The sequence below is a fragment of the Centrocercus urophasianus genome, unplaced genomic scaffold (assembly GCF_019232065.1).
Source record: "Centrocercus urophasianus isolate 14NV4802_14NV808 unplaced genomic scaffold, USGS_Curo_1.0 seq_24, whole genome shotgun sequence".
Taxonomy (NCBI): Eukaryota; Metazoa; Chordata; class Aves; order Galliformes; family Phasianidae; genus Centrocercus; species Centrocercus urophasianus.
In genome coordinates, this window is record NW_024884800.1 from 237,275 (window position 1) to 259,308 (window position 22,034).

General features: G+C 46.2%; 1 protein-coding gene across 2 annotated transcripts; it reads left to right on the forward strand.

Annotated features, from left to right (window-relative positions):
* Positions 1-52: 52 nt before the first annotated feature.
* HEPH (hephaestin) lies at positions 53-21,419 on the forward strand. Of its 2 annotated transcripts, none has more exons than XM_042824908.1 (21): positions 53-153; positions 2,198-2,394; positions 4,484-4,728; positions 5,419-5,631; positions 6,174-6,353; positions 6,757-7,011; positions 7,589-7,757; positions 8,571-8,710; positions 9,826-9,957; positions 10,521-10,732; positions 11,805-11,955; positions 12,268-12,480; positions 13,232-13,442; positions 13,708-13,847; positions 14,677-14,808; positions 15,700-15,806; positions 16,510-16,735; positions 18,163-18,302; positions 18,638-18,800; positions 19,174-19,206; positions 20,758-21,419. In XM_042824908.1, the coding sequence occupies exons 2-21, from the start codon at positions 2,234-2,236 to the stop codon at positions 21,000-21,002; spliced, it is 3,468 nt and encodes a 1,155-aa protein (XP_042680842.1). In that variant the 5' UTR covers positions 53-153; positions 2,198-2,233; the 3' UTR covers positions 21,003-21,419. The 2 variants fall into 2 exon arrangements, with proteins under 2 accessions (XP_042680842.1, XP_042680841.1); XM_042824907.1 differs by lacking the exon at positions 53-153 and adding an exon at positions 445-533.
* The last annotated feature ends 615 nt before the right edge of the window (positions 21,420-22,034 follow it).

A 22,034-nucleotide genomic window follows, 5' to 3' on the forward strand; every position in this document is an offset into this window, starting at 1 on the left:
CCTTGCCGGCGCGTGCCTCTTGTTTTGCTCTCAGGGGAGCGCGGCGCGCGGCCCCGTGACTTCACCGCGCGCCTTTAAAGGGACCGCGCGGCAGCAGCGGCGAACTCGGCGCGTCCCGCGGGAGAGAAGTGGTGGGCGGAGCCGCGTTCCCAGGTAGGTTCGGCCGCGCTCCGGCTCTACTTGCGACGGGCAGGTGTGGGCCCGTGCTCGGATACGAGCGGGGCGGCTCTAGAACAGGTGCGGCTCGGTACGGTGGTGCGCGTGTCGAGCTGTGGCCGCCGGGTCGTCGCTGCTCGGGATGCGGCGCGGGCGGCTGCAGCCCTCCTGAGAAACGCGCGAGTGCCCGTCTGCGGAGTCCGTGTCGGGCGGACCCGCTCCCCTCGGTCGGTGCGGGGGCATTCCGGGCCCCGCCCCACCTGCGGGTGGCGCCCCTAGCCGGGTGGACTTCGCCCCGCGGTGCTCGCTGGGCCGCTCCCTTCGTGCCGCCGCCGCGGACGGAGATGTTCCTCTGCTGACGGCCGACCCTCCGCACAGTAAGCAACGAAGCGGCTCTGCCCGCGTGTGCTCTCCCTCCCCTTCCCGTTGGGCGTCGCGTTTTTTCTCTATTGAGAAACCCGGGTTCCGTCGGGTGAATTCGTCTGATTAGTGGCATTTGATTAGCGAGTCGATTAACTTGAATTATTCGGTTACGATTCCTGTTTTATTAATTAAGAATACTAACTCTTGGGAAAACTCTGCTATCTAAACAAAAAGGTTCAGGGATGACCCGCGCGAAACTTGCGTTTATTCTTAATCAAGTCTTATTTCAACACAGAAAGAACTCTGGGCAGCGCAGTTCTATGGCCGCCGGCAGCGCAGCTGGAGGCAGAGGCGCGGGGCTGAGCGGGCCGGGGCTGCGCGTTGTGTTGGAGCTCCCAGCGGAGGGCGGCTGAACGATAACAGCCATCCTTGTATCGTAGACAAAACCCGTCTGTGTTTGCGTAGTGTTTTGCCGCCGTCGCCTTCTTGAAGTTTACGAAAACCGATGGCGTCGCTCCTTTGTTGCATTTTTCTTTACTTGTGTCCTTGGTTTCTCTCTTTGAACTTTTTCGAAGTTGCTTTTATGTATCTCAAGAACTGGGTCTGTATTTTAGCTGCCAGTTTCTTTATAGGCTGCACATAACCCTGTTATATCTCTGCATGAGATCTTTCTTAAACGTTTTTGTGTGCGTTTGTGTTTAATTTCTCATCCACTTTATTTCATATCTATTTTTATATCCTCTGTGTAATTCTGCGCTCTCATGCTCCATCAGTTTCTCTTTCAGACAGGTAAGATAGAATATTGGGAATGCTTTCACATAATTCCTGCTGCTCTCCTTGAGTCCCCCAGAGTGTTCCTGGTGCCTCACACTGAACTTGATGCTGAGTGCAGTGTTTATGAGCAAACTCCTTGCTTCATGATATAGATCATGGGGAAGTATTACTGGGACCAATTGAAGGGAACCAGCCTTGTGCTGCTAATCCAGACATACCCAAGGGTGGCAGGGAACCATTCCTTAAGAGCATCCTTGAGGGTAGTTAGAATTTGAAATGCTTCTTGGTGGTGGAATTGTTTTTCTCGGGGGCTTAGTAGAGCAGAGAAGGATTGTGCTAACAGTACTTTAGTGTTATTTGCTCAGGATTCTTTTCTTCTGCCTTTTATGCGGTCCTTTATGATTATTTGGGACATTGGTGAAAATGTTGGTGAAAAATGTCTCTTGAAGTTCTGGTGCCTGTGGCAGGTTCAGCCCCTGCTTTGTGTCATGCAGCATAACACTGTGGGTGCCTCTGCTGCAAACAGCTCTGTTCACCTCATCTTCCTCTTAGTGAAGGGGTTGCCAATTATAGCAGCATTTTCTCAGCACTATTAAACAAAATATTTGGAATTGCTACTGACAAAGCAGTGAGTTAAACTGTGATTAGGAAAGCATGGTGTGGAGCTGTGTGTGCTGATTATCAAGGCAAATCTGTGCCCTTGTTGTGCAGCATGAGGATTTCCTTTATTCCTCACCCTGGTGGGTATTCAGGTAATGATCCCCGTAGGGCTTCTACCTGACTTCACACTCTCAAAGGATGTTGGCTCGATGTGCGGTGTCATCAAACCAACTAATTTAGGGTACAGTTATGTGGTCAGATTCTGCTTCCTTTTCCTTTCTTTTTTTTTTTTTCCTGCCCGCAGACATATCCTCCAGAAGAGCGTTCTGCTCACACCACAATGCGGTTGTTCTGGCTGTTGCTGCTTTGCATCTGTTGGCCATCGCCCCTGTTTGCTGGAGGCGTCACCCGAGTCTATTACCTGGGGATCCATGAGGTGGACTGGAATTATGCTCCAACAGGAATGAATGTGATGAGCAACCAAAGCATCGCACGTAGCCTGTACGTTTAGTTCTGTAAGAACTGAGTCTTGTGCTACCTGAGTAATTTTGTGCAAGTATTCTGGGTCATCTAAGCAAGCAGGAGATAGGATCAGCTGTGTGGCCTTTATGAGCTTAATGGTTAACTTGTTTCTGTGTTCTTACGATAAAGCTGTTCCTGTGAGGAAGCGAATGGTCAATTTAATGAAGCATCCAGTGACCAGTGCCAGCTACATTGGAGGGAAGTGAAAACACTATAATAGAGCAGATTGTGTAATGCTCTGCCCTGGGGTTTGCATTTCCTACTTCCAGTTGGTGATGTAGGTATCCTGAAGCATGACAACTTTTCACTTCCATGGAAATGAGTCCATGGGGCTGGCTTGTTTTTGTTAATTGAGACTTCAAGCCTTGCAGGTGATGGAACTCGCTTAGTGAAATCTTGGGGTTGTTTGGAAAATGTTCTGTTTTTGTGAGAGAAGTAAATCTGGAAAGTGCAGTAATCCCTTTGAGTCACTACAAAAACAGTTTGTTCCCAGTTTTCAGCATAACAAACTTTTGTTTTTTGTAGCTTTCCACAAATTTCTGAAGGCATTTGTTTTAGTCCTTTTTCTATGACAAATTATTTGTTGGCCTGCCCAGTCGCTCAGTGCTGTGTGCCATAACAAATAGCACCCAGCGGTTTCTACATCTTTCAGAAATCCAGCAGGAATAGGAGGAGGGCAGAGGAAAAGCAAGGGCTGTCAGTTCAGCACGAGTCGCCTCTCTCTGGAGATGCCAAATAGGCTCAGTTTGTTTGCAGAAAAGAAGCCCCCAAGGTCAGGCTGAATCAAGTGACACAGGTATTTTCATTGGTACCCACAGTGATAACAAATGCAGTATTTATTGTTCACTTTCTCTTGGAGTACGTGAAGAGAAGAAATGAAATGAGGAGCTGTTAAACTCTTCTAAAGCTGTCACTGCGAACAGTTAGCTAACAGCGCTCCTGTGTGCAATGATTGCAGAAGTGAAACTGCTAGCAATAAGAACTGGTAGGAGAATGGCAGATGTGGTAAAACAGTAGAATTCTTTAGTTTGAAAGGGATGGGCTATGTGGAGAAAGGTTGCAGAGAAGTCTGAATTACCCATATACTTTGATACTAGCTAGAGGGATGGCTTCTCAAACATGAGCTTTAGACTGTATAGCTGGAGCCCAGCCCTCCACAGCTATGAATGACAAAGGCAGCGTTTACTCTTTTGACCTCTGCTGTCTGTCTTCTGGAGATGAGCGCTGGCTTTGCCCATTTCAGAGCAGTGAGCATTGCTCAGTCCTAAGGGGGTGGGGAAAGTAACCCGAGCGCTCATCTCCGCCTGTGTTGTTCATATCTGGGCCATGACTCATCTCTTTATCTACTAAGAAATAGTCATGAAGAGCAAATATACTCATGTCTTGAACTTTGGCACCTCTGGAAGCTGTAATGTGCTGGGTGTATACCTGCCATACTTGACTGTCATTCTGCAAGTAAATGGCAAAAAATGAGTTGAAAAGCACCCTTCAGGCTGCATATCTCAGCTGGAGAGCTGTGAGATTATTAGTATTTTTAACCTTGTTTGTTGAGCCAGCAACAAACCCTACAAAGGCATTGAGATGTGTTTCCAAAACACAATAAAGGCTGATGGAGGAGAGGGAAGGGCTTTGTTCTTCCCTGTGTCCCTTTTCTGTGACTGCTGGAGAAGTGCCATCCTTCACACCCCACAGTTTGCAAAGTTCGAGATGCGGTCTGTGTCCTTCTATGATGAATTCAGGACGAGGCCATGGCTGTGTGTCAGCAGGAGTTTGCCCCTACATGTACCTGTAGTAGTTTCTGGACTCACAAAGCCATTAGCTGCCCAGTGTCCTCTGCTGAATTTTGTGTAGCAGATGATGCTGTTGGCTATGCTGCCTGTATGGTGCTGTGTTCCCGTCGCAGCTGCTGGGTATGGATGTGTTAAGGTAGAGCATGGGAGGTTTCTGTGATGCTGAAAGCTTTGGGTCTTACCTGGGAGCAGCAGTGACACGCAGCTTTCTCCAGTGTTACATTCTGTTTTGTGTAATGTGTGACTCACAGTGTCTTCCTCTCTTCTGAATTTAACAGAAGGGCCTCAGTGTTCCTCCAGCCTGGCAAGGACAGGATAGGAGGTACTTACAAGAAATCTGTCTATAAGCAATACACAGACTCTACCTACACTGCTGAGATTCCCAAACCGGCGTGGCTGGGGTTCCTTGGGCCCATCATCCGAGCAGAAGTGGGAGATACCATTAAAGTACACTTGAAAAACTTTGCTAGTCGGCCGTATACAATCCATCCTCACGGTGTCTTCTACGAGAAGGACTCTGAAGGTAAATGAACCACTGCCATAAAAGAGATGGATTTTTCTGGTTGGGAAACTGAAGAGTATGCACTGAGAAGTGTCTGTAAAAAAAAAAAAAAAAAAAAAAAAACCCTAGACTTGGTTAGCCCAGAGCTGTGTTGCTGGGAAGCAGCTGCACTTTGGTCTGTACTAATCCAGCATTGTGACTTGACTTACCTTCATGGATCTGGGAGCAGTCTTCTGACCTGGGCATTGCAGTACGCAGTCCAGATTTCCTGATTTTCATAGAATCTCTAAAACTTGCTTCTGGGAGAGTGGCACAGGAGAAGAGTTACAGTAATTATTTGGAGTGTTCCTAAGAATGAAGTATGAGGCCAAGGAGCTGCGATTTCAAGCGAACCCTAGAGACTTGTAGGAAGGCTGACTGGCACATGGTGTTGTTGAAGGCAAAGCAGTGGTAGGGAGAATGAGAATAACCTTTCTGACTCTGTTAACCTGTTTGTTGGGCAAGTTGCCTTACAGTGGTTCTTTGCCTTGGTTTCTTTTTGAGAGAGTGATGTTTAATTGCTGCTTCAACCTTGAGTTGCTGAATCTTGCTTTGAAAGATGCTATCCTCTACTTGTATGCAGCTATCTGAGTGTGAGAGGCTCATTATAAGGCTATGTGTATGAGTATTTCTGCTCTTCTTGAATGGATGTTGATTGCTCAATTGTTCTAGGATCCCTGTATCCCGATATGTCCCCCCAGGATCAGAAGAAGGATGATGCTGTCTTCCCAGGAGGGAGTTACACCTACACTTGGACTGTCCCTGAAGATCACAGCCCAACAGCTGATGATCCGAACTGCTTGACCTGGATCTATCACTCTCACGTTGATGCACCAAAAGACATTGCATCTGGATTAATTGGGCCATTGGTAACGTGCAAGGAAGGTAAGAAGGTTTCTGGTAGTGAAGATTTTTGTGGTGACTTGAATAGAAGCAGGATGAAAGGATGCTCCAGTGGGCAGCTCCCAGTTTTGTAGGGAAAATGTGACGTGACTGGAGATGACAGCACCTGTGTTCTGGTTGGGTTGCAGTCATTGAATTGCCTTTATCCTGTTGTGGCCAGGTAGATGAGTTTGTAGGTTTGTTGATTGACAGGGCTATTTGAATTCATTTTAAGAGAAGGAATTTTGCATGAGACCTAGTTTGTATATTTTAAAAATAGAGATACTGATTGATTTCAGCACTCAGAACATTGAAAGAGTTCTAGTTCAGCCATGCAGAGCTAGAGCAGTGTGGGACTGAGCTTGCAGGGTTATATCAGAAGTGTATGAGATTGCTGAAGCTCTGCAGTGTGCCAGAATGGTGGAGGAAGCATCCATCTGTAATTTGTGTGATAAGCTGTTGTTCTTTCATTGGTTCTTTAAGCCTTTAAAACCAGTGTCTGCTGTTCTGCATGAATGGGTATTCATTCTTTTCTTTCCCCCTAGGAATACTGACAGGCACTTCTCAAAGGCGGCAGGATGTGGATGTTGACTTCTTCCTTATGTTCAGCGTGGTGGATGAGAACCTAAGCTGGTACTTGGATGAGAACATTGCATCATTCTGCACTGATCCAGGATCTGTAGACAAAGAAGATGAGGAATTCCAAGAGAGCAACAAAATGCATGGTGAGTCAATTCTGTAAAGCCACCGCCTTTGCCCAGATGCTCTGGATGGGTCAGTGCTCTGATATCTTGAAATGCGCTTTCCGCTGTTATATTTCAGGCTGTGGGTAGAGAGGAAAAGGGGTATAGAAGGCTCTGAGATCAGGTGATAGGCAAACTATCACAAACTGCAGCAGCTCCAGGAAAAAGAAAGTATTTTGTTTTATTCTTTGGCTTGAGTGAGTCTCTGAGTTGTTTGGAGATTCTGAAAAATGGTTTGTGTTATGAAATGAGTTGTAGAGCCAAGCTCTCCAAAAGAAGAAGAGGAAGGTTGGTTCCCCCTTCAAACATGTCCGCTGTGACCTGTAGGTAGAAGCTCTGCTGGCCCTTTTTCTAACTTCTGATTTTAACTTGCTTGCCTTTTCAGCTATCAATGGTTATGTGTTTGGGAATCTCCCTGCACTGACAATGTGTGCTGGGGATCATGTTGCATGGCACCTCTTTGGCATGGGCAATGAAATTGACATTCATACAGCCTACTTCCATGGAGAAACACTCAGCATTCGAGACCATAGGACAGATGTGGCCAGCCTCTTCCCAGCCACTTTTGTTACAGCAGACATGATCCCTGGTAACCCTGGGAGATGGCTACTGAGCTGTCAGCTCAATGATCACATACAAGGTAAGACAGAGGCTGGAATCTGTTCTGCACTCTGTGGCTTCCCTTTTTTCACCCAGTGTCCATCATTGTCCTCATCACGTGTCTTGTGATGTACAGTGTGATGAGGGGCAGTGTCTTGGGCAGCATTCCCACTAGAAATGTCCATAGTTAAATGGGTGATTCTTTGTCTTGCATGAAGTAGGGTCAATTGGCTGCTAATATGTAGGTCAAACTTAACTGGGAGTGGTGTGATGTTCTACATCAATTGCTGGTGAATGATAAATTTGACACAGCTGAAAGCTGAGATGAGACAGTGCCCTAAAAGTGCTAGTTCCTTTAAGAATTCCTGGTGTGATACATCAGAAGAAGGCTCTGTTTGCTGTCTGTCCATAATCACGAAGCATCCAGAGTTTAAGTGTAAGGAGCTCTGCTCACCAGCAGAAAGAAGCTCCTTTCTGTGGGAACAACCCAATCACCTCAGGCATGTACCTTTTGGGACAGCAGAGGAGGAGAATCCAGTTTCTGGTAGAAAGGTGCTCTGTTCAGTGGCTGAGAGGTGTAACGTTAAGCTGATGTGTCCTCCACCTGTTGTGGGCAGCTGGGATGGCTGCCATCTATGAAGTCCGGCCGTGTTCTCGGCAAGCTCCGGAGCCCGCCCTGCAGGGCAGAACTCGGAAGTACTACATAGCTGCAAAGGAGCTGCAGTGGGACTATGGGCCTTCAGGACGTGACCGCAGCAGTGGGAAACAGCTGAGTGAGGTGGGCAGGTAAGCTGATGGCCTTTCAGCTGTAGTTGGAGGTCTCCAGTCTGCTGGGGGAGGTTGGTTAAGATAATATGGGGTTTATTCCTTAGCAAGCCGTGTGCCTGCAGTTTGCATGGAGTGGCCCATCTAGAAATATCAGCTGCTATAGCTGGGCTGCACTGAATGCAGTACTGGGTATCTCAGGGGACTTCACATGGAAGTGTGCTGTTTTGTTTCGTAGCCTTACCTATAAGCTCCAAGAGTCCCAGTTTGTGTAGGATGTGAGCTGCTGCTTTTGTCTCTACACTTCATTGCTGCTTGTGTCTGACCTAAGAAGAAATGTAGAGATCTGATGAGCTATTAAGCAAACAGGTCTTGCAGCAGACACAGGGTGGCAGAGCTAGCCTGCAGATATGCTTCAATGTAGCCCTGCTGCAGCAAGGAGTTTCTCAGAAATCAAATCTAGTGACCTCTTGACATCCTTCCATTCTAGTTGTCAGATGGCTTTGATAGTGGTTGGTTGAGTGGTTTCCCTTTCAGACTTTGGCAAACTGAAACAAAGACATGCTTCTCTCTCCATTCCCTTCCCTAGGAAGCTGCTGGAGGGAGAAGTAGAAGTGCAGAGAATTTAATGATTTACCCAAAGCCCTGCAGTGACTCTTGCAGACCTTAGAACTGAAAGCTGTGACTGGTCCCTGTAACCAAACTGCCTCTCCTGCATGGCAGGTTACGTCTGTGTATTACTGAAGATGTGACAGGAGAGGAAAATCTTTACAGCTGTTATTTATTTTTGATTTTTCATAAAAATGACACGTTATCTGTGTCTTGCATTTTTAGCCCTGCTGAGCAGTTTTTCAAGCGTAGCCTCTACCGAATTGGAGGAGTCTATTGGAAGGTGAAGTATGTGGAATACACTGATGAGAGCTTCCGTGAGGAAAAACAGCAGTCTGAAGAAGAGAAACACCTTGGGATACTTGGTAGGAATCATCTAGCAATACAAACCTCTTTTGGTGCTAGCATGAATGATGGGCTTATGTAAGGAGTGCCCTTGTTTCTCAGTGTGGTAAGGTGTTTTAATGTAGAATGTAGGGAATTGCCTTCCTGCCAGAGCACTCTTTGGAGGTCAGCAGTAAGGACTGGAGAAGCATGTTATAGTATTTGTGACAGTATAGTGTTTGTAACTGGATGAACCTGTGGGTCCATTGAGTATCACCAGGGTGCTCACAAAAAGCTTCTGCTTCTGTGCTCTCCATGATACCCAGGTGAATGGGAGCTGCTGAATCACAGCCTGAAGCTCTGATTGACCACCTGAGGTGAGCACTGAGTCAGCCCTGGAGCACAGGTGAAGGCAATTCTCCTGTGCTGCCGGAAGGGATGGAGCCTGGCTGTGCCTCTCCCAGAGCCATTTAAGGGCTGACTGCCAGGGGGAAGGATCCCTGCTGGAGATCCTTCCTCTGGAGTTTTGCAGTGAGCCTAGGACACGTGTAAGCATTCTATCTATTCTCTTTCTGTTATTATTTGCTTAGCCAAACTCTCTGGTTTATTTCACAATAATAACATCTTTATATTAATTGATTATACAGCAAGTATGAGAGGTGAAGCAAAATAAGAATATAGGGAGTCTGCAAGGGCAAATGAGTCATGCGAAGGCTGTGAGGTACGCAGTGGGAGCATGGTCCAATTTCCTGCATTAGTGTAGACTAATGAGAGCAGAAGTTAGTGATAGCGGTACTGGGAGAGGCCATGGGAGGAATGAGCACATGGAATAAAACACAGATCTGTGGGGAGAGAACAAGGGATGTTGTTACCAGCAGTAGCCATGGGGAGAGAAGTGACAGAGGGTAATCTTGTGTATGCCTTCATAGGAATTGTGGATATTTTTCCCTAAAATAAATAGGGAAGAAACAAAAGATGAAGGTCAGATAAGCATCATCCACAGGGGGAGCTGCTCAGACTCATTCAAACTCATCCCCCTCCCCTCTGTTCCCAGTCTGTTCCTATCCGCCTTGGATCAAAGGTGGCGCTGCCTTTGTTCACCTGGTTGTCCTGGGATTTGCTCTGTTTTGACATGCTTTCTCTGCTGTTCGTGTAGGTCCTGTAATAAAAGCCGAAGTTGGTGACACCATCCTGGTGACATTTGCTAACAAAGCCTCCTGGCCATTCAGCATCCAGCCTCACGGAGTGTCCTATGGGAAGGCATGGGAAGGGATGCTGTACCATGATGGTTTGTGGCTCATTTATTTTTATTAATTCAATACTCTTCCTGGTGGTAGAGCTCCATAGCCTGTGCCTCGTCTGTGTTGGAAGTTCCTGCAGCCAGGAAGGACTGAATGTGCTTAGGAGCTGGGTGGCACTCTGCCTGGTTCTCTGGGTCTGTCTGAGGGAGAAGTGAAGGAGTCTTTCTGCAGATCTTATGCCCAGGGAGGATGCCTGAGGTAGCATGGTTCCAAAGGTACCATTTTCACCTGAGAAATGGTAAAACTAAACCTCAGGCTGTTTCTGACTGCTTGAGACCTACTGAGCAGAGGAATGTGCCCGCTGCATTCCAGCTTAGGTAGCCCATGTACTTCCACACATGTCCTAGATGTAGTGGTGTCCACTTATTTGCTGTCAGCATGCCCATCTCTGCCTTGATACCTGGAAGGGGATTGTGAGAGCAGCTGAGTGCACTTTCTGAACACTTTATGTTATACCTCAGATGTGATGTGCATGAAAGTGTAACTGGTGAGAGGATGCAACTGGGTTTGTACAGACTTTAAAAATAACCATGCCCATCTGTTTTTGAAGGTGTGTCCCGAAATGGGGTGTCTGTTCCACCTCTGCACAATTTTACATATGCTTGGACTATACCGAAGCATGTTGGGCCAACATCCAGCGACCCTCCCTGCCTGAGCTGGATGTACAGCTCTGCTGTGGACCCAATCAGAGATACCAGCTCAGGCTTGGTAGGCCCTCTGGTCATCTGCAAGCCGGGCACTTTGGATGACAACAACAAACAGGTAAAAAGGATTTTTCCTGCTGGAATTGGAAATTTCAGTCAGGGATAACTCAATGCAGTAAGCCTGGGGAAGGCAGTAAACCAACCTGGGGAAGTGCAAGATGTTAACAGACTTGTGTTGTGAGAAATGGTGGGCAGCAGAAAAACAGCCTGGTGTCACCTTACCTGTCTGGCAGTTTAGATCAGGGAGTGGCTGAAAGATCTGGACACTGCTGCTGCTAAGCCTTCCTGGGGGAGTCTGCTTTCACTGGTGGCAGGGTGTAGCTAAACGGAGAGTTCTGAATAGATTGGAAGATTCACGTTTCTGCACTGGTGAGCAGGTTGAGCAGAGAGGATCACGAGTGTATGAAGTGTGCTGTGTGAAGGAACTGTGGTAATGATAAGAGCTTTTCAGCATTGAGAGGCAATAAACAGAACAGGTGGACTTATCTGGAGATGTATGATTGGAAGAACCATCTGGGGCAGCAATTCCAGCTCCATGATATTAAGTAACCTGTTAATTGGGAAAGATGCACAGCCATTCCTCACACATACCTACGTGCCGCAGACTGCAAAATGCTTAGCCCTGTCTAGGGTGTTTTCCTTTGTACAGCTAAGGAAACAGATACCAAAGTAAGCATCTGGACAGTACTGGCAATGTTCTGTTAATGGGGAAACGCCATCCTGTGCAGTGCATCTCTTAGGAGAGTTAACATTTTTAAGGCTTTAAGGCAATACAAAATTCCCAAACTAAGACCTGTGGTAGGAGAAAGGAGGGGTGGGTTGTGATTATAAGCCATGTTCTCTGGCCTACGTGTAAATGTAAGCGTGGTGGGGAAGGAGGCAGTGTTGTCGTGCTCCTCTCCTGATTTTGATCGCTTTGCTCACGTGGCATACCAGGGCAAACCTGAGAGTGGTGCTGCTTATAGAGCAGAACTGAAACGCTCAAAATGAGCAAAGCACAGCCCTGCCCTCAGTGAGCCAAGTTACAGGAGAAGGGGGAAATAAGAGACAAACAAAACAGTTTGATCTGTAAGGGTAGTGAATGGGGACATTTTAAAAAATTAACAGCTGTCATTGTGATTGTATCTTAGAAAGGTATCGACAAAGAATTTTACCTTCTCTTCAGTGTGTTTGATGAGAACCTCAGCTGGTATTTAAGTGCAAACATAAAGTACTATTTGAGGATGGAAGAGACTTCTCTGAAAAAGGATGATGGCTTTGAGGAATCGAACAGGATGCATGGTATGGCCTGATGCTGTTCTGTGGGCAGCAGGAGTGAATCTGCCAAACACTGCTTGGTGCTCACCCAAAGTCTGAGCTGGGAACCTGGAGTGGCTGTGTGTTGTGCTGGGCTGAAATCAGGCGAGGCCAGAGAGCGGGTGGGATGTGGGCCGAGAAGCACTGCTGTCTTGGGAAGTCTGTCCTGAGTGTGTTCACGGGTGAATTAAGAGGAAGATGCTTTTCCAGTGGGATGCTCACCCTATCCAGATAGATGCACAGAATAAATCTCCTGGCTGATATCTACCAGAGAGTGAATTGTTTTCTCCTTTGCAGCCATCAATGGATATATGTTTGGTAACTTGCCTGGGCTGGATATGTGTGAAGGAGACAATGTGTCCTGGCACCTTCTGGGATTGGGCAGTGAAGCAGATGTACATGGAGCTGTGTTTCAGGGAAACACTCTGCAGATGAATGGGATGCGGAAAGATTCAGCCAACCTGTTCCCCCATACGTTTGCTACTGCCTTTATGCAACCTGACAACAAGGGTAAGAGTCTGCACACTTAACCCAGCATTAGGATATGTCTCTGGTTGTAACAGGTTGTTACTGTGGCTGGTTCATTAGCCGTGTGAACTCTTGCATATTACAGGCTGAGCTGTGCATTGCACCTTGTTCAGACCTATTCGCAAGCCCAAAGCTCTTGTCTTTGCACCTGATTCTGGAGAAGAATGGGAGATACAGAATCTTGTCCCATCATCCCAGATTGATTCTCTAAGCTGCCACTTCCTATTTAGTATTTGCAATAGTAGCTCTGATGCACTTTGCTGCCTGTAATCCATAGAAACACGCAGCCGTACCATTCAGAATGAAGCAGAGTTGTGGTGTGCAGAGGTTCACAATAACAGACCTGTGTCTTCCCAGTTTGGGAGTTAGGCACACAGTGCTACCTCGCCATCATGCCTCAGATGCTTCTTGTCTCCTCCCCTTCAGCTTTTGCAGGCTAGATCTCTTGCTTAACCAGCAGTGGTAGCATAGTTGTCACTTCCTTGGCTTCTTCATGTCTAATAAGCTGCTTGCTTTGTGCAGGATGGCCTGCTGAGGTAATTTTTGTGTGGGACTTTGTCATTCCTGATTGGTTTCTCCGTCAGCTCTTTTTAATCTTGGCCTATGGCAGCCAAGCTCCCTAAACAAGCACCCATATCTGCTCAGCACGCGTGCCGATGTCACACACTGTGGGAAGCACTGCTTCCTGGCATCTTTGAAGCAGCTGATGTCCTGTTTGTGCCGCCTCCCGCAGGGACTTTTGAGATCTACTGCCAGACGAGCAATCATTACCAGGCTGGAATGAGGGAGCAGTACTCGGTTTCCAATTGCAACAGGAGGGCTCTGCCTCCCGCTCTCCCGTACAGAGCGGTGCGCACGTACTACATAGTGGCAGAGGAGGTGGAGTGGGACTACGCGCCAGACCGGAGCTGGGAGAGAGAGCGGCACAACCACTCTGCTGAGAGGTACAGCCTGAGCTGGGGAAGCCCTGGGCAAGGTTGTTCAACAGACCTGAGTCACATCTGTTGGATGTCTTGGCTGCGTGTTGCGTGGTGCTGTGGCTATACCCAGTGCTGCAGGGGCTGGTGATGTAGCCCAGGTGTTGCTGCCAGCCTTTGCAGCTGAAATGGGACTCTGGGAACCTGCCAGCTGCTGAGCCCCGTACCACGGGCTCACTGCCTGTGCCTTGTGAGCATTTGAGTAACACAGCACTTGTTTTGCACTTCTCAGCTACGCCGATATATTTTTGAGCAATAAGGATGGACTGATTGGCTCCAGGTACAAGAAAGCAGTTTACAGGGAGTACACAGATGGGACTTTCCAGACCCCTAAAGCTAGGGTAAATGGTGACGAACATCTGGGGATACTAGGTAAGGAAATGTGCAGAGTATTCCATTCATACAGGTGGTGCTTGGGCTAAGGGTTGTAATCTGAAGGCCCCCTGCATACTCAGGTGTGTGCTGTGTATGCCAGCAAGGAGAAATCCCGAGTGTCCAGATCTGCCAGCTTTGGATAAAGCAGTAAAGAGGGTCCTGAGTACAGCCTCGTAGTAGAGAACTGGGTTCTCAGGCCTATGTTTGCTGCCAGTTTTCTTCCATGCCTGAAGCAAAGCATTTCTCTATGGAACAATCTGTCTTCTGTAGAGCAGTCAGAGATGTGAGTGAAAATCTGTAGGTATGAAAGGTTTTTGGAGGGGGGGAGTAATAGCACACAGGCTTTGCAAAATGCAGAAACACTGCGGTGTTGTAAAGGTCTGTGGAGACATTCCTTTAATGAACCCGGGACTGCAAGTGGTGGCAGGGCAGAAAAGTTGAGACCATTTGAAATAGACTGCAGTTCTGATCTGTGATGCTGGCAGTCCATATTGAGTATCACCAATTTTTTTGAAACCAAAAGCATCAGATAAAAAAAGTTGTAAAATTTGGTGTATATTCAGAAATTAAGGTTTAGTTGATAGGCTACAGCTAAAATGTGTAATAGCCTTCATTTCCCTCGTTGTGAAACTCACATTTTCTTGAACTGGGACTGTTCTCCAGTGCTAGCTTCTGGTGGTAGAGTTATGGTAGTGATGAGTCACGGGAGCATCATATGTATTACAAGGGAGTATTTCTGGGGAGAAAAGAATGAGAAAAGTGGGGGATAATCTTAGAAGATACTACAGTTCTTGCTGGTCTTAGAGTACATTACTACTATTTTCAGGTCCTTTTCTGTGGGCAGAAGTGGGAGAGATTCTCAATGTTGTATTCAAGAACAATGCTTCACGACCCTACTCCATTCATGCCCATGGGGTGCTGGAAAGGCAGGCAGGACAGCCACAAGTAGCACATCCTGGTAAGTCAGTGTCCTCCAGCCTTATTCCTGCACTAAGTTAGGAAACTAATTTTAGCCTACAGCTAGATTGTTCCTTTAAATAGGCTTAGATGTACTAGTTTTCTTCTCATAGAGGACTGGAACAGAACAAAAACTGATCTTTCAGGTTCACTGTGTCTTTTGGCTGTCACTTATATGGGCAGCCCAGGGGAGTTCTTGTGTTTCTGCTCTGACTTTGGGGTAAATGCAGCACATTTTTTCTGTATAGCCTTGTCCCCCACACCGAGCATGGTCTGTGAGAAGAAGGCTGATCACTGTTCTCAGCTCTGGTAGCCCTGGCCTGATGGCCCCTGTTTTTCTTCATGATCTGTCTTTGTTGTAATGTGCACAGCTGCTTTCCAGGATGCTGACTGAAATTTTGTTCATGGTCCAGGTGTCCATTTATGTGATTTTTGGTCTCCTTCAAGAGTATGCTCATCGGAAGGTTGTCTCTGCAACAAGCAGGCTTTAAGTTGGACCCTGTCTTTCTGAGATGTATTGCTAATAAGCAAAAATATTAGCTTTAAAAAGGAATTTGAGCATCATAAATAAACTTCAAAGAGGTGAAAGATTGTTCCAAACATCACAGGTGCTGAAGAGGGGCAGAATTCCCTTGCTCTGGTCTAGTCTTAAATATGGTAGATAAGACTGAGTTGTGCCAATTCCAGTTAGTGTGCATCTCTTGTCACCCCTCTGCTTTGTTTGTGAGAGGGGAGCTTCCATCCTTCTTTCAGCACCTGTGAGTGATGCAACGTCCAACAGTGGGTTGTAATTCTGAGACAAAGTGGTCTTTTGTTTTTGTTCTGCTTTGCTGCCACTCAAAGTTGGGGACTCCCTTTATCGCAGTGGTGCTAATGGTGCTTCTGTCCTCAGGTGACATAGTGACCTACCAATGGGAAATTCCTGAGAGGTCTGGTCCAGGGCCGGATGATTCAGCCTGTGTCCCTTGGGTTTACTACTCCATGGTAGACCCTGTGAAGGTAAAATACAAGAAGTTAGAACTAAAAAACAAGATCAGACCAATTTTTGTCCTATCTAGGAAACAATGCAACTTGAGTATGTTTTAGGAGTTGGCCCAGGTGAAGGGCAGAAAAACCACCTAGTTGGCATATCTATCATTCTCTTGGGAGAGGGGATCCTCTAAATCTGCCCTGGTGTTTGTCACTATTTTCCTAATGCAAACCTACAGGAAAGAATTCCATGTCGTGCTGAAATTAACCTTCCCTCAGTTATTTGCAGGATGTGGGGACATCTCCCAGTGAGTTCTCGCTTCAGCTGGTGAAAAGTTTAATTCAGGAAGGCAGAAATTGTTCAAATTTAGAACAGAGATAAAATAGGGAAATTCTGAGCTTTGCTGAGATCTGCTGTCATAGCACTGATTTCATAGGGAAAATGACCTGAATGATACTGCAGTAACGCATCACATTGAACCTGGAGATAATGGACTTTTCCTTTCAAGTTCTGGATGTTTTTGCAGTCTTAGAGGGGGGGTTATTTTGATACCATTCACACTTGACTTTGATTTGCATTCATAAGAGCTTGTGTAGTCTCTGTCCTTGTGCTCTGCTCCTTGATTGCTACCAATGAGAGTTCATACACAGCAGCACAGTGTAAGTGGGGTGTGATGCAGGGAGCAGTTGTGAAGGGGGAAGAGCTCAGATTTTTTCCCTTCCTTTGGATTAGGATGTGTACAGCGGTCTGATCGGACCCCTGAAGGTCTGCAGGAAAGGGACACTGCAAGCTGATGGGATCAGGAAGGATGTGAAGAGGGAGTTTGCTCTCCTGTTCCTGGTTTTTGATGAAAATATGTCCTGGTACTTAGAGGAGAACGTGCAACGTTACAGCAGTGGAAGTCACAAGGATATTGACCTGTTGGATGAGAAGTTTGTGGAAAGCAACAAAATGCACGGTAATGCTGGCTGGGCTCTTCGGCACCCAGCTGTCGCTATCTGTGCAGGGTTATTAATGACTCTCACCACTATCAGCAGTCAAAAAAGCCCAGAAAACAAGAGCCTGACTTCTGGTGATTTCCCTCACCCTTTCCCTTCAACGGTGGCACAAACGAAGTTAAACTCTCGATTAAACTCTCGGTTGTTCTCAGTAATGTAGGACATATGCCACAGATCTTTGATTTCCAATGAAGACTAATCATTATGACTGTCTTCCTCAGGAGAAATAGCAAGATATGGGCTGGAGAGTTCAATATCTAGTGTGCCTGAGTGACTCTGGACAGGAAATATTAGATGTGAAATGAGATGTCAGATTGTTTTCATTCTAGTCATCTTGGGACCATTAGAATGTTATATTTCAAATGAGTTGACCAGGTTGTGTGACAGCAATATATAGACAGCAATACACAGATACAGTTTAGTTGATTATGAAGAAACCATCCTATAGCAGAACTAACAAACCTCCTCTAAAATCTTGTGTTATTTACAGTTCCTTACATACTGTATCTGTTTTTCCACCTAAAGTATTCTCAGCAATACCAGCCCCTAGGCAGCTGCAGCGATGAGAACAACAGAGTTGTGCTGTGTGCTATTATTACTGCCTATTTTATAGAGGTAATATAAGGAATCTCCAAATACCAATGTCTGTTCAGTTACAGTTGTCAGACCAATGTTATAATTAGTAAAGCAACACACCAAAGCTGAATGCTTGCTTTGGGCTGCCCAAAGTACCCTTGGCAGATATGGGAGTAAAACATGGGAGGTCTTGTTTTTAGATCAGGTCTCTTCCAGTATTTTTCTTCCATTGTCATCTGATCATGGCTGTTGCCCTGTGAACATTAACCTGCTCACCCGTTGTTTTGGTTTCTTTTCTGCATTTGCAGTCAAAGCATTATTCCATCTTGCTATGCCAATTATGAAATGAGGTCCCACCACGTAGTGATTTCCTTTTTTCCCTTGATGATTAGCACACAGTGTGTGCAGGCAGCATAAGACACATAGAATGACAGGGTTCCTGTTGGCAGAAATTGCCTGTTGTCATTCAGCAAGTAAATGTTCGAGTTGTGCATTTCCCTTGTTTTGAGCCAGACTCTGGGTTTTCTGCAAGTAATTTTTATAGATTATTTGGGGTGAATTACAGTGTGGCTTTAGGTGCAAGCTGTGTCTTCTGTATCTAACAGAACGAGTATGTAGCGTGTCTATAGAGAGACTGCCAAACGTTTTGGGACAGTGTTGTATGGAAGATGTGAAATACTGATGCACTGGTTCCTGGATGAGCTTTAAAACATCTAACTTGTCCTGCGCTTTCTTCCTTTGAGGTGATTCAGCGTTTTTACCATTTCAATAATAGCTTTTTTTTTTCCCCTGTATGTTATTCACTGCCTAGCAATCAATGGGAGGCTCTATGCAAACTTGCCTGGGCTGACCATGTTTGAAGGAGAGTGGGTGAACTGGTACCTGCTGGGAATGGGACAGGAGATTGATGTCCACACAGTCCATTTTCATGCTGAGACCTTCATATACAAGGTAAGAAGGTCCTGCTGATAATAAAATGACCACTGATGTCATTGCATTTGCATGACTGACTTGAACTTCTTGAATGGTTTTACAGGAACAGTGCACAATGTGATATTATGCGCCCAGACTTGATAGGTTGAACCTCTGTTTATAGCTGATATGCCTAGCTAATGTTGCTTTAGTTCAGGCATTATTTGCTTTCTCAGTTACAGCTCTGGAGCTGTTATTTGAAATGTTCTGTAGAGCTTTGATAAACTGTAGTCACACTGAAGTGGTCTCCAGTAAAGCTGACAATTTTAGAGATGCACAGAGCACTGCATGCAAGTCTCCCTTCTCCTTCACAGAGTGGCAAAAGCTACAGAGCAGATGTTGTGGATCTCTTTCCTGGGACCTTTGAAATGGTAGAGATGCTGGCTGGGAACCCTGGGACGTGGCTGCTTCACTGCCATGTGTCTGATCATATTCATGCTGGCATGGAGATACTCTTCCAAGTCTTGCCCAGACAAGGTCAGAAATAATCACTACTTACTACCATCAGACGTATAACAGCATTTTCTATTAATGCTGCTGAATTCTGTTTGCATCACACTTAGCAACTCTTTTGTACTATAAACAGCTAGTTAATTGAGCATATAATTGCCATTAAGACATTCCCTTTGAAAATAGTAATACTTGCAGCTGGAGGTAATAAATTGCTTTTGGAGTTTACTTTGCGTAGGGTATTATTATGACATTTATTTTAGTTTGAGTTTGGGAAGCAAAGTTCAGCCATCAGTGAGCAATTGTTGTTGATAAGGATATTACTGGTCAGAAGTCAGGTCTGTTCTGGACTCAATTTGTTCAGCCCACACTTTGTCACCCACTTCTTGTTTCCTTTCAGAGCCAGTGCCTGTGGTTTTGAACTACGATGAAGGTAATGTATGGCTTGCACTGCTAAGGTGTGTGTGTGTGTGTGTGGCAAAGAATTAGAGATCTCCTGTCAGTATGGAGACCTAGATTTGTGCTAGAATGAGGGGAGAAGGGAGGAGCACGAAGACTGTATACAGCCTCCTCAGCCAGACTGGGCAGCATTAGCCTGATGTTTGGCTACTGATGGGTAATAGAGAAGTTCCAGGTAAGTTAGCTGATCTGTTTCTTACACATCTGTGCTCTGATGATAAAAAAAAAAAAAAAAGTTAAGATGCTTTGGCTTGTTTGACCTTTTTAAGTCAAAAAACTCAGTGGCCTCATACCCTACTTCTGCATATGAATTTATCATACAAGCAGAGATTCAAAGGGTTGTAAAAGAGGATGCTGTGATTTTTCTGATTCCTTTCAAATGAAACTCACAGGGATCATAGATTAGTTTTTTTTCCCTTTTTGGACTGTCAGTGCCTGTATGGTTGAGGGAATGTTCAGATTAAGTCCCTCCAGCTAGTCATAGTGGGTGCACCACCAAGCACAACTTCTTTCTGGTCTGTTTTACCCACAGAGAAAAAGACTAAGCATGTGCTGTCATTCTTTAAGGTTTTTTAAGAAGTAGATGGTTGAGCAGAATGAGGGAAAAGGAAAGTAGTAGATGACTTTTTTTCCAGTTCTCTGGAGGTAACACTTGGAAGAGCTGATGGTGGTGCGTTCTTCCCTTCTTCTTTTCCATCTCTTTACAACTACTCCTGTATTTCTCAGCTGCTTTCAGTAAATGCAGCTGAGCTGGTTTCAGAGCTTCAATTGGCAGAAAATACAACCATCTATCTGCAAAGCTTCAGTCTTGGTACTGACAATTCTGCTGTCTTCTCAACAATGTTTTTCTCAATCAGAATGGCTGTGAAGAAAAGTAGGAAATGTAGTTTTGACAGCGACAGTGTGACAATACTTAAATAACTTGTTCTGCATTTACTTGGGCATCAGCCTATGTATGTTCATGAAGTAAGAACCTTGACTGCGGGTTGCTGTCTGTGCCAATAGCTGCCTTTCTCAGGGGATTTCTGCTGTTTCACTATAGAAGTGTAAGAGCTCAAGATGTGAAGTGACTCACTGCTGGTGAGGCTGAGAAGTGCATTACAGCAGCAGAAGCCACACACGGGGGCAGCCTGGAGCAGAGTGGGGACCTCGCAGGAGCCCCAGTCCAGGTGTTCTCATCTCAGTTCTTTTCTCCTAGCTCAGCCACTGCTGCTTCACACAACCCCCAACTGCCTTCCTCATGAGTGGCTTAGCAGTGATTAGCTGATAGGGCTGGGATAGCTTGAGACATGCTGGGTTTGTGGGGTGGAGTGGAGTAGGGAAGGAACCTTTTATTCTCAAATTTCTGACCTGAGTGGTGTGGGTCTGTTGGGTTCATGGGGACTGGGTCTGCTTTAGCTTGCTTTGACTGTGTTGGGTCATTCTTTTGCTCTTTTTCCAGAAGGATTCTGAACCTTTCAGTGCTAATGAGAGTGGGAAATAATACAACTTTTTTTTTTTTTTTTTTTTTTTTTTCCCCTCTCAGGGGCACAGCCTGAGGATGAAGATGACTCCCAGAAGGTCAGGCTTTTTGGAGCTAAGTTGCCTCTAGGGCAAGTAGAAGCTGCAGTCATTATTCTAGCCATTACAGGATTGGTCCTCCTCCTGGTTGCTGCCTTCCTCCTGGGAGTCGTCATCCACCTCCAGAGGCAAAGGAAGCTGAGACGGAACCGGAGGTCTATTCTGGATGATGGATTCAAACTCATGTCTAAAAAGAACTCGGGGCTATAACAGCCACATACGAACTCTGGCTGTGTCCACATTGTGAGCATTGTCTGCAGCAAAGACTTCAGAGTATCACTTCCATTGCACACTGGGCTTCTAGGAGCCAAGGTGGGGAACCCTTTCCACTGAGTGAAGGCCAACAATGGGAGTAAAAGGTCCTTCTAAAATACTTCTCATCCACAAGAAAGGAAAGAATTCCCCAATTTTCTTCTCTCCAGAACAGATTTGGTCTTCACTAGAAGCTCTTGGGCCAAATCCAGTCTTACTCCATTGCCAGAGCTGAGTTGGGCATTGCCTCAGTCTCACAACCAAACTGTGAGCCTTATTCCTCCTCCCCCCGATTAACTTAATCTGTGGATCTGTGGTTTTAGTGTGGATTTTTTTCTGATGAATCAAGTAAGAATGCAGTAGACAAAATGTTAATTTAGAGTTGGATTGCTGTTTTTTGATGAGTAATTGGGCAGATGTAAGTTCAGGGCAAAGCATGTTGCAGTGTCTGAGAGCTACATCGTGGAGCATGGCAACAGCTGTGCCTCACAATCAGCCTTGCTGATGCATCCTTGTGCAGCACTGTGGGCAGTGTGTTCTGAGCACAGGTGTCTTGTGCTGGGAGTTGAAGATTCCCTGTGCTGCAGAGCATCTGGTGACTTCCCCCTGCCCACAGTTCTGCTGGTGAAGTGTTGCACCCCAGTATCTGTACAGCTCCTTTGCAGCAGGATTGAGGCTGCTGTGCTGTTCTATGGTGTGGTTTGCTTTCATACATTTCCCTGCAGTTCTCTCAGTTCAGCTGCTGCCACGTGGCTGCCATAAGCTGAGCCAGAGGCTCAGTGCAGTGTGACCTGGGGTATGTGCTTGGGGCAGAAGTATGAGAGGGCTTCCACTGACAGAGTGTCAGCAGTGTGCTGCTGTGACAGCCCTGGGAGGGGCTGTGGCTGCAATCCCTGCACTTGCCCAAGGGGATGTGGGGAATGATGCCAGGAGTGAGCATTGCTGGTGTGTGGGGTGGCACAGCCCTGGCAGTCCCCAGACCCTGTGTCT